General features: G+C 48.3%; 1 protein-coding gene and 1 long non-coding RNA gene across 2 annotated transcripts; one reads left to right on the top strand and one right to left on the bottom strand.

The window, feature by feature from the left end:
- Positions 1–86: 86 nt before the first annotated feature.
- On the bottom strand, positions 87–5,210 carry LOC135176705 (vinculin-like). Its single transcript, XM_064145946.1, has 4 exons — positions 4,968–5,210; positions 4,505–4,677; positions 3,885–4,002; positions 87–3,058 (listed from the first exon to the last, which is right to left on the bottom strand). The coding sequence occupies exons 1-4, from the start codon at positions 5,043–5,045 to the stop codon at positions 2,828–2,830; spliced, it is 600 nt and encodes a 199-aa protein (XP_064002016.1). The 5' UTR covers positions 5,046–5,210; the 3' UTR covers positions 87–2,827.
- Positions 3,859–12,138, top strand: LOC135176707 (uncharacterized). The gene is made up of 3 exons (XR_010302788.1): positions 3,859–4,157; positions 5,099–5,237; positions 11,506–12,138. It is a non-coding gene; the product is annotated as an uncharacterized LOC135176707 (long non-coding RNA).
- Positions 12,139–12,638: the final 500 nt, after the last annotated feature.

The raw sequence follows: 12,638 nt of genomic DNA, 5'->3' as shown, positions 1-12,638 counted from the left end.
TCAATTGCCACCTGGTTCCCGCCCACTTGGAATGTTTCTTTGCATTAAATCTCTTCCTTGGTGGACCTTTTCCCTCTTTATTTCAGTTTCTTGACCCAACTAACCCTTGCAACTGGGACAGTGTAGTGTTCTGTCACAGATCCTAAGGTTTTGGGTTCTTGTGGCTGTGAGACAGGAATTCAAGTATCTTTGTGTTGATGAACAGAGCTTGGATGAACCAAGGAAGCTGCTGATTTCTACATCTGCAAAACCACAGCAAAAATGGTTTAAATTTGCCTTTCTAATTTCCCAGAGTATAAACTGTATTAATTTTATGGTATTTTGAATCACACTTGCTCAAAATAATTGAAAACTGGATAACAGATGTGAAACTTGGTTGTTGTTTCAGTGTAAACAGTCCTACAAAATTTCTTCTTTGGTGACAGGCTTGGTTGTTGAAAGAGCTTCATCAAAAAAAACCCAAGCTGTCAGAATTGGACAAATGGAAATACTTTTCTACCAGAAATGTAGAAATAGATTGGAAATAGGAGGGCAAAGGAGAAAACTGGCAGTGTTGAAGCCAAATGCATGTAGTTTCATGTTTAGATGATTAAAGTATTTGTACAATTTCCAGCTCTAACCTGAAGTTACAACTTCCTGTAGGATGCTTATGACTTGATTGGATTCTCTCTGCATGCAGCTGTTTTTTTTGTTTTGCTTTTTTTTGGGGGGGAGGGGTGTTGTTTAGTTGTTTAAGTACTGGAAAAATAAAGGAAAAGCTTTGATATCAAGAGCAAAATTACATGCTTTACAGTTGAGATAAGTGAGGGATCTCGAGTGGTTTGCTTTTGGTCTAGTCGCAGAGCAGGTTATTGCAGGGTGTGTTCTAGTAGGGGAACAGAGAGTGCTAGCATCCAACCTTGGAGATCTACTGCCATCTTGGTATGTTTAATACAATATTTAGAAAAATAGGGTACAGAGAAAGGAGGAAATGTAATTTGAGAGGGCCCAGCTAGTCCCTGTAGCCTGTTGTATCCATGTGTAACCATCTCCTTCCTTCTTCCTAGATCCAGCCATGCACAGACAGGAAGTCCCTCTGCACCTTCCTGGTCCCCCCAAGCTTCTCCTTGGCTTCTCTGCCTGTGCTCACTGATGTATTAGTTGGAAATTTCTTCCCCGAGTCTGCACTCACTCTGATGTGTCCATTGCTCCATGTGGTGTTCTGAAACATGGAGGAGATATATTGCTGCAAGGCAAGTACTAAATCAGCCTGATACAGGGAAGGTGCTGAGGTGGCAGAGCAGGCAGGTGGGAACAGTTCTGCCACACCAAAGTGAGCTACAACAGGCTGTAGCCAACATCAAGTCAAGTCTGATCTGTCGTGTGGCTTTGTTGAGTCTTTCACTTGTTTCTGTCTCCAAATGCTGGTGTGGAGCAGCATTTCTGTAGGACAATTGCAACTAGTGACCTCATGGAGAGCAGTGCTAGGAACAGCTGGTATAATGATACTCTGGAAGCCTGAGTGATGGGCAGTCATTCATACTGAGTGTTTTACTCTGGGAGAAAGACAGTCCTAGAGCTGAAAGGAATTGGGAAAGAAATATCCTATTTCTCTGCAGGATATGCTGAGAGAGCTGCCAGCTCTGAAGATGGGAAAGAGTGAAATGTTGTCTCTGATCTTTGCTCTCTGTGCTGTGGAAAGATTTGAGCATTGCTAGATCACAATGTGGTATTTATTGCCCCATGGTAAAAACAATTGTAGGGAGAATTCTAGCCTTCTAGAATTCTGTTCTGCCATGATGATGAGTCTCTTGACACGAATCCTTCTACTGCAAATTTAATCTATCCTTGCAAAGCTGAGAATATTTCATTACACTCCTGTTCTGCATTTCAAAGTCAGTGATCCTATCCCTGAGTTTCCTCCTCGTTGCAGTTCTCCCTCCAGCTTTCGTAGTACATGTTGCCCTCTAAATTTGCATTTTGTGTGTCAGCTCCACTCTGTGCCCTGTCTCTTCTGCAGAATTAGATGCTTCTGACTGCCCTTCCTCTGCAGGAGTTTTAGCATTGCTGCCCCTAGGAAAAAAGAAGTTTGATAGTATGCTGAAGATGATGGCTAAGCCATCTCAAGCTTTGTTAAGCAGCAGATGAACAGTTCACTTGTTTACAGCACCTCCTGATCCTTATCATATAAGCCAGCCATATTTGCTGCTTCTGCTACAAGGGTGTTCCTACATCCTTCTGTTTGTATCTTAGGTGCTGAAGATGATATGGTTGTTACTGAAAGGAATATAATTAAGATAGCTCATCAAATGCTGTCTTATGTTAATGTTTGCCCAAGAAAATAAGAACAAGCCCAGCTGAGCCAGAGCTGGCTTGCAGCTGGATTTGGGCACATAGGATAGAAATAATAAAGAACTGTAGCCCCACTTTGTGGCCACTGATTCATGGTTTCAGAGTGACTCGTGCACCAGGTAACCGACTGGTGTCTCATTGAACAGGAAACCTTCTGTTTTCCCTTTGACTGGGAAAGTTCTTTAAGCTGCTTCCTAAGTCCTGTGTCTTCTGTGGCTTGGTATCACATTTTATTACTCCAACTGTCATCTGGAACAGAGGCCTCTTAGGGACTACCCTATTATTTTTCTCTTTGGTCAGCCTCTGCAGAGTGGAATCTGCCAGTGTACAAAAGCCCTTTCGAGCCTTGTGCTGTGGGTCCTCTGCAAGAGCAGCTCTAGCAGGGAGACGAAAGCTAGAAGGAGCTATGTTCTTTCTTCCTAGGCCAGATACACATCGTCTCCAGCCCAAAGCCCCTTCCTGTTTTTACAGATGGTTCTCCATAATTGTATGTCCTTTAATAGGTTTTGGATGCTTGGAAGGTGATATTTGTGTTCTGAGGTGATTGTTCTTGCACCAAAGCCATCAGGGTGGGCTCAGCCCTTGTCTGAATTTTGCGGAGCCCTAATTCATCCCTCTCTGAGTTTAGAGACTCCTTAGCTCTATGCCATAACAGGTTCCTTCTCCACTGCAAGCAGAAAGCAGCTACTTCTTCTTCTTCAGAGTCAGGCAGGGGCTGTTGCAAACCCTGGTAGACAAAAAATTTGCATGATTGAATACGTTGTTGTACATGAACTCACTTCAAACATCTTAACTGATGTAAAAGTCTCAAGTAGCATGGAACTGTCCAAAGGGCAAGAGCCAGGATATAAAGGGCTCTGTAATCTAGACAAGATGAAAGAATGTCTAGCTACTGCAGGCAGACATCAGTGAAGTAAACAGTATATATATATATATATATATGGAAAATTGACCCCAGGAGGAGCTTTTTCAGCCCTGCAGTTCATTCTTCATTGGACAGGATTTGAGTCAACCCTGTGTCTCTTTTGAAAGGACATGCTGAAGCTCAGCAGAAGTTGTGGGGCTACATAGGAGGCGGGGGCACATGATGAAACGTGGAGAGTCTGGTTGGTTATATTTGCACTTGTTTTCCACGTGTCATCAGCTAAAGTCTGCTCTCACAAGCTGTTTTCACAGTTGGATCAACCCACTGTCACTAGCAGCTCTAAGGAAAGCTCTTGGGAGGTTTGATCAAAGCTCATCTTGAGAAAACATAAAGGCACGGCTGACAGGGACTGTTTCCAAATGAATGCCTTCACAAGATAGTGCTCTCCTGTCCAAAAATGAAACGTGAACCAGACAAAGATAACTTCAGAGTTGGGAGCAATGACAGAGCAGACTCAATACCTAGACAGATGCATGGCAGGCTTCAGAAACAAGCCAGAAAGGCATAAAACCATCACAGTAAGAATTCTTGTCCCCAGCTGGGGTCTGCAAAGGTCTCAACTTGGCTGGGCTGTAGGAGCTCTCCACAGCATGGACTCAAGCTTGCAAAGCCTGCACAGTTAACTTACTTTGATACATGCTGCCTCAGCTGCCTTCAGAACATGCAAGACTGCTTGAATTAGGTTCTGTGCGTTGTTCACGAGGAGCTCCAAAGAGGACTTGCTCTCTGCAGTAACTGCTTTTACCCTTCAAAGACATTTTTAAAGGCTTTTACTGGAAGGACATCAGACAGTGTGGGCAGAAACAGAAGACTGTACCCTGTGCTGTCAGAGCAGGCAAACTTGAAGAGGAGCAACAGGAAGAGCTCTCTACAACCACCTGAAGGGAGGTTGTGGCAAAAGGTGGGTGTTGGTCACTTCTCCCAAGTAATAAGTGATAGGACATGAGGAAATGGCTTCAAGTTGCACTAGTGGAGGTTTTGATTGAGTATTAGGAAAACTACTTTGCTAGAACAGGCTTCCTGGAGAGGTGGTTGAATCCCCATCCTTGGAAGTGTTCAAGACACATAGATGTGGTGCTGAGGGATGTGGTTTAGCACCAGGCTTGGTAGAATTGGATAACGGTTGGACTCTGATCTTAAATTTTTTTTCCAACCAAAATGATTCTATAAGAGGGAGTCACCTGAACTGTAGCAGCCCCCTTCATGCTGTGATTCTGCAGAAGTTTGCTCTTGACCCCAGCAGCTTACCTGGCCACAATGCCAAGCTGGCTGCTGATGGTGTGGGTCTGCTCTGTGGCGCACAGCAGCTCTGCGGAGCACCTCGGGTCGAGGCAGTTCTTCGCCACGATGCGGCCAAATCTGACAAATGCCTGTCCGTGGGAAGCCATCTGCCTCGCACAGGAGACAAGCTGCTCCTTGCTCTGAACAGAAAGAGAAATAAATGTGTTTGGGAAGAGGAGGAGTAAAAAACACCACTGTTCCTGCAAAACAGAATTTCCAGGAAGCCCAGGGATACTCTGAAATGAGGAAAGGACTGGATGCCATATTCACATCTAATCAGGAGGAAGTAATTTGTAGTGCTTTGCATAAATACAGCTGTTGCCATTCTGACAAGCAGGCTTTCAGTAGGTGCTGGGGAGCCCTGTCAGAGCTTTGACTCTGCTCTTCAGCAGAAAGCGTGTGGGGGTGGAGGGGGTGAAACATTCCATACCGTGATAGGGCCCTTCTTCCTCAGGAACTGAGTCATGTGAAGCATCCTTGTTGCCATGTGTTTGGTGATCTCGGACATCCTGCTGGGGTCACCCTGCCATGTGTCACTATCTTTTCTCTCATGCTTTGCAGGGCCTCTGGTAAAGGAGGTGCTGGGAGGACCACTCTGGTTCTGTCAAGACAAGAATTGAAGAGATTGAGGAAGATTCATGAAGCATGCTGATACCAGTGCTGAGAAACCTACAGCTCCATGTTTCTGAAGCAGTTTTTGGTGAGTAAAGGAGATGAGAGAACTCCCCTCTGCTCCTCCATCTCACTAGCCCTGCTCTCTCCTGCCTTCATCCACAATGGGACTATCAAATTCCAGTGCCTCATGCCATCATCTTTTGGAGCTATCTCCTAATGGGTAGTTGTGAGCTGAGAGTGTCTGCAGTTGAGCAATATGATTAATTGCATGATTAAGATCAGATACCCAGAACGTAGCTGAACAGGGCAGCCAGCAACCTGATCAGACTTGAAGGTGACCATGATGTTGGACTATTGACCTGCAGAGGTTTCTGCCAACATCACTTTCATAATGCTCTGTGATGTGAGTACCAGGACTTACTGACAGCCCTGACCATCACCCTGTGGTAAGTGTTGATAAGGGACAAAACTGAAAGGGTTGTCAAGCCTTGGAACAGGCTGCTCAGTGCAGTGGTGGAGTCACTATCTCTAGAGGGATTTAAAAGCCATGTAGATGTGGTGCTGAGGGATATGGCTTACTGGTAGATTTTGCAGTGCTGGGTTAAGGTTGGACTCAATGATCTCAAAGGTGTCTTCTGACTAAAATAATTGCACGATTCTACATTTCTGTACTGTACCGTTCTTTGAGCCTCCCTGGCAACTCCACTTTCTTGTCCTCTCGTGCTCAGGCAGGCCTCTGCTGACTTGATGTGGTTCAGAGCATCAGGCTCTTTGGCTGAGAAGAGTTTCACTGTGCTGTTGCATTGTCTTGGAGAGTGCTGGTCTCCTGTGTTTTGCAAGCGTTGTCTAATGAGCTGCAGGACATGTCTGCTGATGCCCCGGACAGCTTGAAGCTGTGTAATGAGGTAGTGCACCATTGCTGACCAGTACCAAATGATACTGTCGAGGTGGATATGTCCTTTGTCCCCATGGCTCTGGAAGAACTGTCTGGTGCTGGCCACTGCATCTGATGTGAGGACCAGGAGGTGGTCTGCAACAGATAGCAGCTTGGCCTCAGAACTAGCCCTCAGAACATTTTGGAGGGTGGTTTTGACCCACTGAACATTTGCCATTAACTGACTTGCCTTCTCCTCAAAAGCCTGTTTGCTTCTCTCATTGTCTTCTTGAAAGAGGGGAGACAAAGCTGGTCCAATGACATCTCGAATGACCTGCAGATGTTCAGTATTGACCTTCTCTAGGTGGAGCAATAATGCCTTGGCCCTGAGAGCCAAGTCTCTCTGCAGGAGCTCAAAGCGAATGTTCAAGCTGGCAGTAGACAGTGGGAAGACTGAGAGGGTGCTGGAAGCATTCAGTAGTCCTTCCATTAGCACCTTTATCTCCTCCCTGAGTGTTAGGATTTCACTGCAACCATTTTCTTCTGGGCAGGACAAGTATGAGAGCCGGGCAGTCTCCTGCAGCCTCAGGGAGCTCTCAGACACAGCAGCCAAAAGGGTCCATGAGCAAAGCTTGTTCTTCACGGCACTCCTCAGCTCCCTCAGGTGCAGGATGTCTCTGCCGATGAAGTGATCCACAGCTACCAGCAGGACGTGCATGCCAATGGCCCACTGGACACAGTGCAGCTCCAGGCTGGCCTTTCCCACTCTGCAGGAGCCCTGAATGGTTGCTGCTTTCTCAAGTAATGTTTTGGTGTTCATCTGAGCACGTGAAAACTTAGTTTGGACCTGGAGAAAGTTCTCCTGTACATGAAGGGAAGCAGAATTTCCCTTGCTACAGATCATGCTTGCAATATCTCCTGCTAACTGAACCTCTTCTGCTAAATTCTTCATGGCGTCATCCAAAGCCTGTTTGCCTCTCAGAAAGTCATCAGACAAGATAAAGCCAAATACTTGCTGAGACAGACTATACCAAGAGCCTGCCATGGTTGCCAGGCAATCTTCGATCTCACAAATCCTTCTGGAGAGCGAAAGTGCCATTTGGAGAAGTCTGCTTGGATGACTGAGCTGCACTGGGGCTGTTTCCCTGGCCAGGCTAATAACACATGGTGTCAATAACACAATCTTCTGGTACTGCCTCAATGTTACCTCCATCTGAGAAGACTCAGCAAGAGGCAGCACTTCCTTTGCAGCATCCACACAACAATTGGAGACTTCCAGCAAGGTGGAGCAAGAGGTGTTGACAGCCGCCGTGTCATGGGCTCTTGTTGCTGCCAGCAGAGCCATAATGATAGGGTGCATATCTCTTTTCCTTGGATGTAAGTTTCCTGGTTGTAAAGATGGAAGACTTAAGACATCATCTTGCAGTGCAGCCTCACCTGTAAGGGGTTTTAGCCCAGTATGTAATGGGTAGAGTTCAAGTGCTTTGACAACATCAGTGCTTCGTGCTTGTTCCCAGAGAGGGCTGAGGCTATCAGGGTGGTTGGACCCATCCAGCCCATCTTGGATGTGGTGAACAACATCCATCAGGCATCTCGCTGCCTTTGAGAAGACATCTCTGATCTGAAGACAGGAGAGTCTCTCTAGGCAAAGGGCTGTGACTGCTTTCAGCCTGAGAATGGAGTTGGCTAGCTGCTTGACCCAAACTAGCAAGCCGTTCTTGAAAATGGGGTCTGTGGCTCTGTCCATGTACCTGTTGGTGGCTTCAAACACCCACTGAGCCCAGCTGGTGAGGTGAGTTGCATGCCAAGAGAAGCTTTCAGGGTCCTGACTCTCCAGGGCCTTTTCACACCAGTCCTTGTGCTTGGCCATGTCCTGCATGGACAACTTAAGAAATTCTTGCATGCTGACCGTCTCTTCAAAGCACTGCAGGAGGCTGGCTGTTGCTCCAGCCCACATGTGGTACAAGGACTGCAGCTGCTCAGCAGTACTTGTCTGGGCTGTGCTTCTGCTCATCTCTGTGAGCACTTGAGGGAGACTGGCAAGGAGTCTCTTCAAGTACTCTACCTGCTCTCTGACTTCTCTAGCAGTTTGAGTTTGGGTGCACCTGGCCAGAACAAAGTCTGCCACTCGTAGCATCTGCTGGGCATGTGTGAAGAAGATGTCAATGAGGGGCTGAAGCTTTCTCAAAAATCCACTTTGTCCTGCTGGACAACAGCTTGTACCAGCAAGGCTAAGGGCATCTTCAACCAACTGGCCTAGGGGCTCCTTACCTTCAAAGAAGATGTTAAGGATTTGGCATAGAATAGTGGTGAGTACTGCCTGGTCAAGAGTCTCCACTTCCCTTCTCATGATGTGACATTCCTCTTCCATGCTGCTCTCTTCCCAGCTTTGTCCTGGCTGTTCCTCCAGCTGGCTTATGTAGCTGCAGATGTTCTTCCTCAGCTGGAGCAGAACCCAGCAATGTTTTACCAGGTTCAGCTTCAGATCTGGTCTGGATGAGTATGCTAGAAGCATGCAGTAGAAAATGATGGCCTCCACATGAACACTGAACTTGCTGTTGGAAAGGTGTGCTGGATCTGGGTGGGAAAGGAGAGCCAGCAGCCTGCTCACATGCTGGGCAAAGGTCCCATTTCTGTCCTGTGGTCTCTTGATGCCTGTATCATTGACAAGCAGGGAAGTGAGCTCTTTGATGGTCCTCTCTGCCAGCTGGAAAGTGCAGTCTTTTGAGAGGTTGACTTGCTGACTCCAGGGGTGTTTAAGATCGCTGTGCTTGGCTGGATGGACCAATGGAACACACTTCTGAAGGAGCTGCAAGGTTTGGGCCAAGCTCTTCTTGTGAGGACAATCTTGGAGTTCCTCAAGGCGCCTTGCTGCCAGATTGCTCAGGAGAAGCAAGGCCTCAGAAAATGCCCAGAAAGCAGCCAGCAGTCCTGGCATGTCCCCTGCATCCCGCAGCACACTCAGGCACTCCAAAAGCCAGCTGGCAGCCTGAATTATCCTCCTTGCCCCAGCAGCATCTTCGAGCTGAAGGATCTAACCGGAGGAAAGAAAAAAAAAAAAAAAGAGAAGAAAAACTGGCCAAGGTAGCTGAGGCTTAAGAATCCTTGTTCACTGTTTCATCCCTGCATGGCTAAGATGACACTGCAGCCTGAGGGGAAGAGAAGACTGACCTGTCCTAGCGAGCACATGGTGAAGAAACAACCAGTGTTTCAGCTAGGGCTCCCCCTCAGGCCCTGTCCTGGTGGAGGGCAGCTCCAGTCCCTCCTGCATCTGTGTGCTTACACAGTGCTGCATCCCAGCCTGCCCTGGCACCGTCCCGTTCCAGTTACCTTCACTGTCTCTGTTAAGATCCTTTTTGCTGCAGCAGCCAGCTCCTCCCTGTGGTTCAGGTTCTCTGGCTGTACCTGTAGCTTGTGGGCTGCCAGTAGCATGTATCTCCCTGTAAGGATGAGGGACTCAGCTACAGGACACATCTCTTCCTTGAACACCTTATCACTGGACTCCTCAGCCAACCTGGAACAGAAGTCACTGGACTCAGTTCTTCATGCGCACCACCCTCAGTGGGTAGCATGTGCCAATCTCAGGGCTTATTCCAGTTAGCCACCTGAGACTCGGACTGGGCTTGAAGTAAATTTAGCTGTCAGCACCTTTTGCAGTGGCTGCATTTCACTGAATCTTCCAGTCAGTTGTCTGACTATTACTTTAAGATGTAGATGGCTTACACATTGCTTGTTGAGGTTTTGCTTACTTTGCATGTCCCTTCCAAGCAAATATCCCTGCTTTCTCTCCTCTCCCCTTTTCCTAATCCTGTTCCCACGTCTTCAGCAAGGTGCATGCAGGAGAGGCAGGCTCCCTGGTTTCTTTCCATACTTTCCTCCTCCTTCCCAGCACCCAAATCTCCCCAAGGGACACCCAGCGAACTTACCTTCTTGCAACAGAAGCAAGTTCTTCTGTGGCTCGGGTTAATTTTTCTGTGTACTCCTTTAAATTGGGAAAGGCCTGACAAATCCCATCTTCCCATTCCAGGGCGAGGATTAGATGGCAGAGCTGTGCAGCCATGGGGCAGAGGATCCTTTGAATAGCTTTATTTTCTGTTAGGAATCCAAGGTCGTAGAGATAAAAACACTCCATTGCATCTAGCCTGGAAGAGGGGAAACAAAACCTTGGGATTATTTGGAATCCCTTGCAATGTTTTACCATCAATGTTGTCTTTGTATGGCAGCTTTGATCCTTCCATCCTGCAAGGACCTTGAAAATGCTAGCTTTCCTGGTCTGGATCCCTTTCTCTGTAGTCCTGCAGGCAAATGATCCTCCAGCATTGCTCAGCTCCGGGGCACAGCTGTGTCTCTGAGATGTCTATCACACGGTCCTGAGTTTCCATCATTAGGTGAGCCCAGGGATGGCAGGGACAGTATTTCCTTACCTGGCCAAGTGCTGAGGATGAGGTCACAGGCGCTGTGATGGTGCTATCAGCCGGGGGGCACAAGGGGGCGCCCACGCCATCACGAGTATACACACACTAACAGCCGGGATATGAACCCACACGGCAGGCTAGGAAGGGGATTGATTACGACTTGATTACCATAATTACACCCTGGTTACTGTAACTCGGTTCTTGCTGGGGACAGGGTGGAAAGCAAGAGGCGTGTGTGGATGTGGTTAGGGGGGACTGGCAGCTAGCATACCCGTGGGCCTTCGCCCGGCCCTCTGCAGTCCAGGTGCCTTGCTGTGGTGCTACTCCGGTCCCTGGGTCGCTGGATGGGAGGCGGGTCGCAGGCCGGGGATGCAGCAGTGTCGCCATGGAGATGGGGGTCGCAGGACGGTGACGACAGGGGTGGCGGGGCAGGCCGGGAGTTGTAGTTCACCGCTCTGAGCGGCAGGGCGAGGCTGCCGCCCCCGGCTGCCCTCAGAGGCGGCCCCGGGTTCGAAGGCTCCGGGCCGTTAATCGGCCTAATCTAGTGGCCAGCTGTCGGCACGGCTTACTTCCTGGCGCTTCCCGCCCCTTAACCCTCCCGCTGCTGCGCCAGTGTCTGCTTTTCCCGCCTCCCGCTGCCGTCCTGCCTGAGCTGATAAGCGTGGATGGGTTCATGGATCTCTGTGTGTGTGCAGCACACTATTACCTTGACAGCTGGGGAAGGGAGAGGCTGCGCGAGTAGGGAATACTCGCAGAGGGATCCTTCCTTACACCTGACCTGCCTGAGACACGGAGTACTGCCCTTGCAGGACCTCAGCTTTTTAGTCTTTAATGAAGAAGCAAGGCCAGTGCAACTTCACAGGGTACAGAAGGAGCAGTCTCTATACCGTCTCCTTCTCTCCTGTCAGCTGTTGAAGTTTTAAGTCCCGTGCTGAACTGCTTTGCCAAGGCAGGGAGGTCCCCGAATCTGCGTGCTTACATAATCAGGGCGTGAACCGCAAATGCAGTGTGAGAGAGAAAATGGGCATGTTTGCTGCCTGCTCTGATTTTTAATGTATCCTTAGTGCAGAATATCCACTGGACAGGGGGGTCCTCCGAGAAGTCTGAGCTTCAGCTCTGCGTCCTGCATTGAAGTAGTTCTGTGGAAACTCAGAGAGTAACCTAAGTAGCCAAAAACAAAATAAAAAAGGCCTTCAGATTGGAATGAATTCTCTCGTTCTGGCGAGATCTTTATACACGGCAGTTAACACAGGCGTGGGTAAGTGCCTTCAATGTGGACTTTTAAGGACTGATCCAGACCAAGAACTGGTGTTAGCTGTGTGCTGCTCATGGATGTCTAATGAAGTGCTGGAACTGGATCTTGCTCACATTTCCTATTTTATGCATGCCCATCCCAGTGATAGCTGACTTCCTAATGGGGATGTGCATTTTTTCAGATGACCATAAATGAATCTACCTTTCAAAGTTACTTCTGTAACTGAGGGTTCCAGGTGCTTCCATGGCAGCACAACTGTACAAGTTCCACCCTCTTCCATGCTATCCCCTTGTGAAGGTGCAAAAGCCAACTCACTCCAGCTCTGTTTAAAGAAGCTGCAGGACTCCTAAGCCTTCACATTGCCTCATACCCAACACAGATCATGGCTGTTACTTCCAAAATGCTGAACAGCTCAAGGAAAGCTGCAATAGGCTATCTACATTCCTCCCCTTTGGGGTTTGGAGCTGAGGTGGTGGAGGCTGTGGGCTACATACAAGGTGGAAGACTCAAGGTGGAAGCCTCAAGGTGTCTTCTGCAACATGCCTTATGCAACATTGTGCATTGTTGTGTGACATGTATTTGCCATGTGCAACACTGAGACCTGCATCGTGTGATGTGCGCCATGCAGCAGGCAGGATGTTGTGAAACGATGTGTAGCATAAATAATGCAACGTGCAACACTGCGATGTGCACTGCACACCGTGCAACGTGCATTGTGCAACATCGTACCACACAGATCATGCAATCTCGTGTGATGTACATCACGCAGCAACATGCATCACACAACGTGACAAACATCTTGCAACGTGCATCACCCAGCGACGTGTGACATGCACCAAACCACATCGTGCATCACCCAACGGCGTGTGACAGACCTCGTGCAACGTGCATCGTGCATCATGCAGTACTGTGCCTTGCGCGGCAGCACGCAGCGTGCAACAT

This window comes from Pogoniulus pusillus, chromosome 7 (genome assembly GCF_015220805.1).
Source record: "Pogoniulus pusillus isolate bPogPus1 chromosome 7, bPogPus1.pri, whole genome shotgun sequence".
In the NCBI taxonomy this organism is placed as follows: Eukaryota; Metazoa; Chordata; class Aves; order Piciformes; family Lybiidae; genus Pogoniulus; species Pogoniulus pusillus.
Note: the sequence above shows the minus strand (reverse complement) of the source record. Positions and strands in the feature narration are given on the sequence as shown.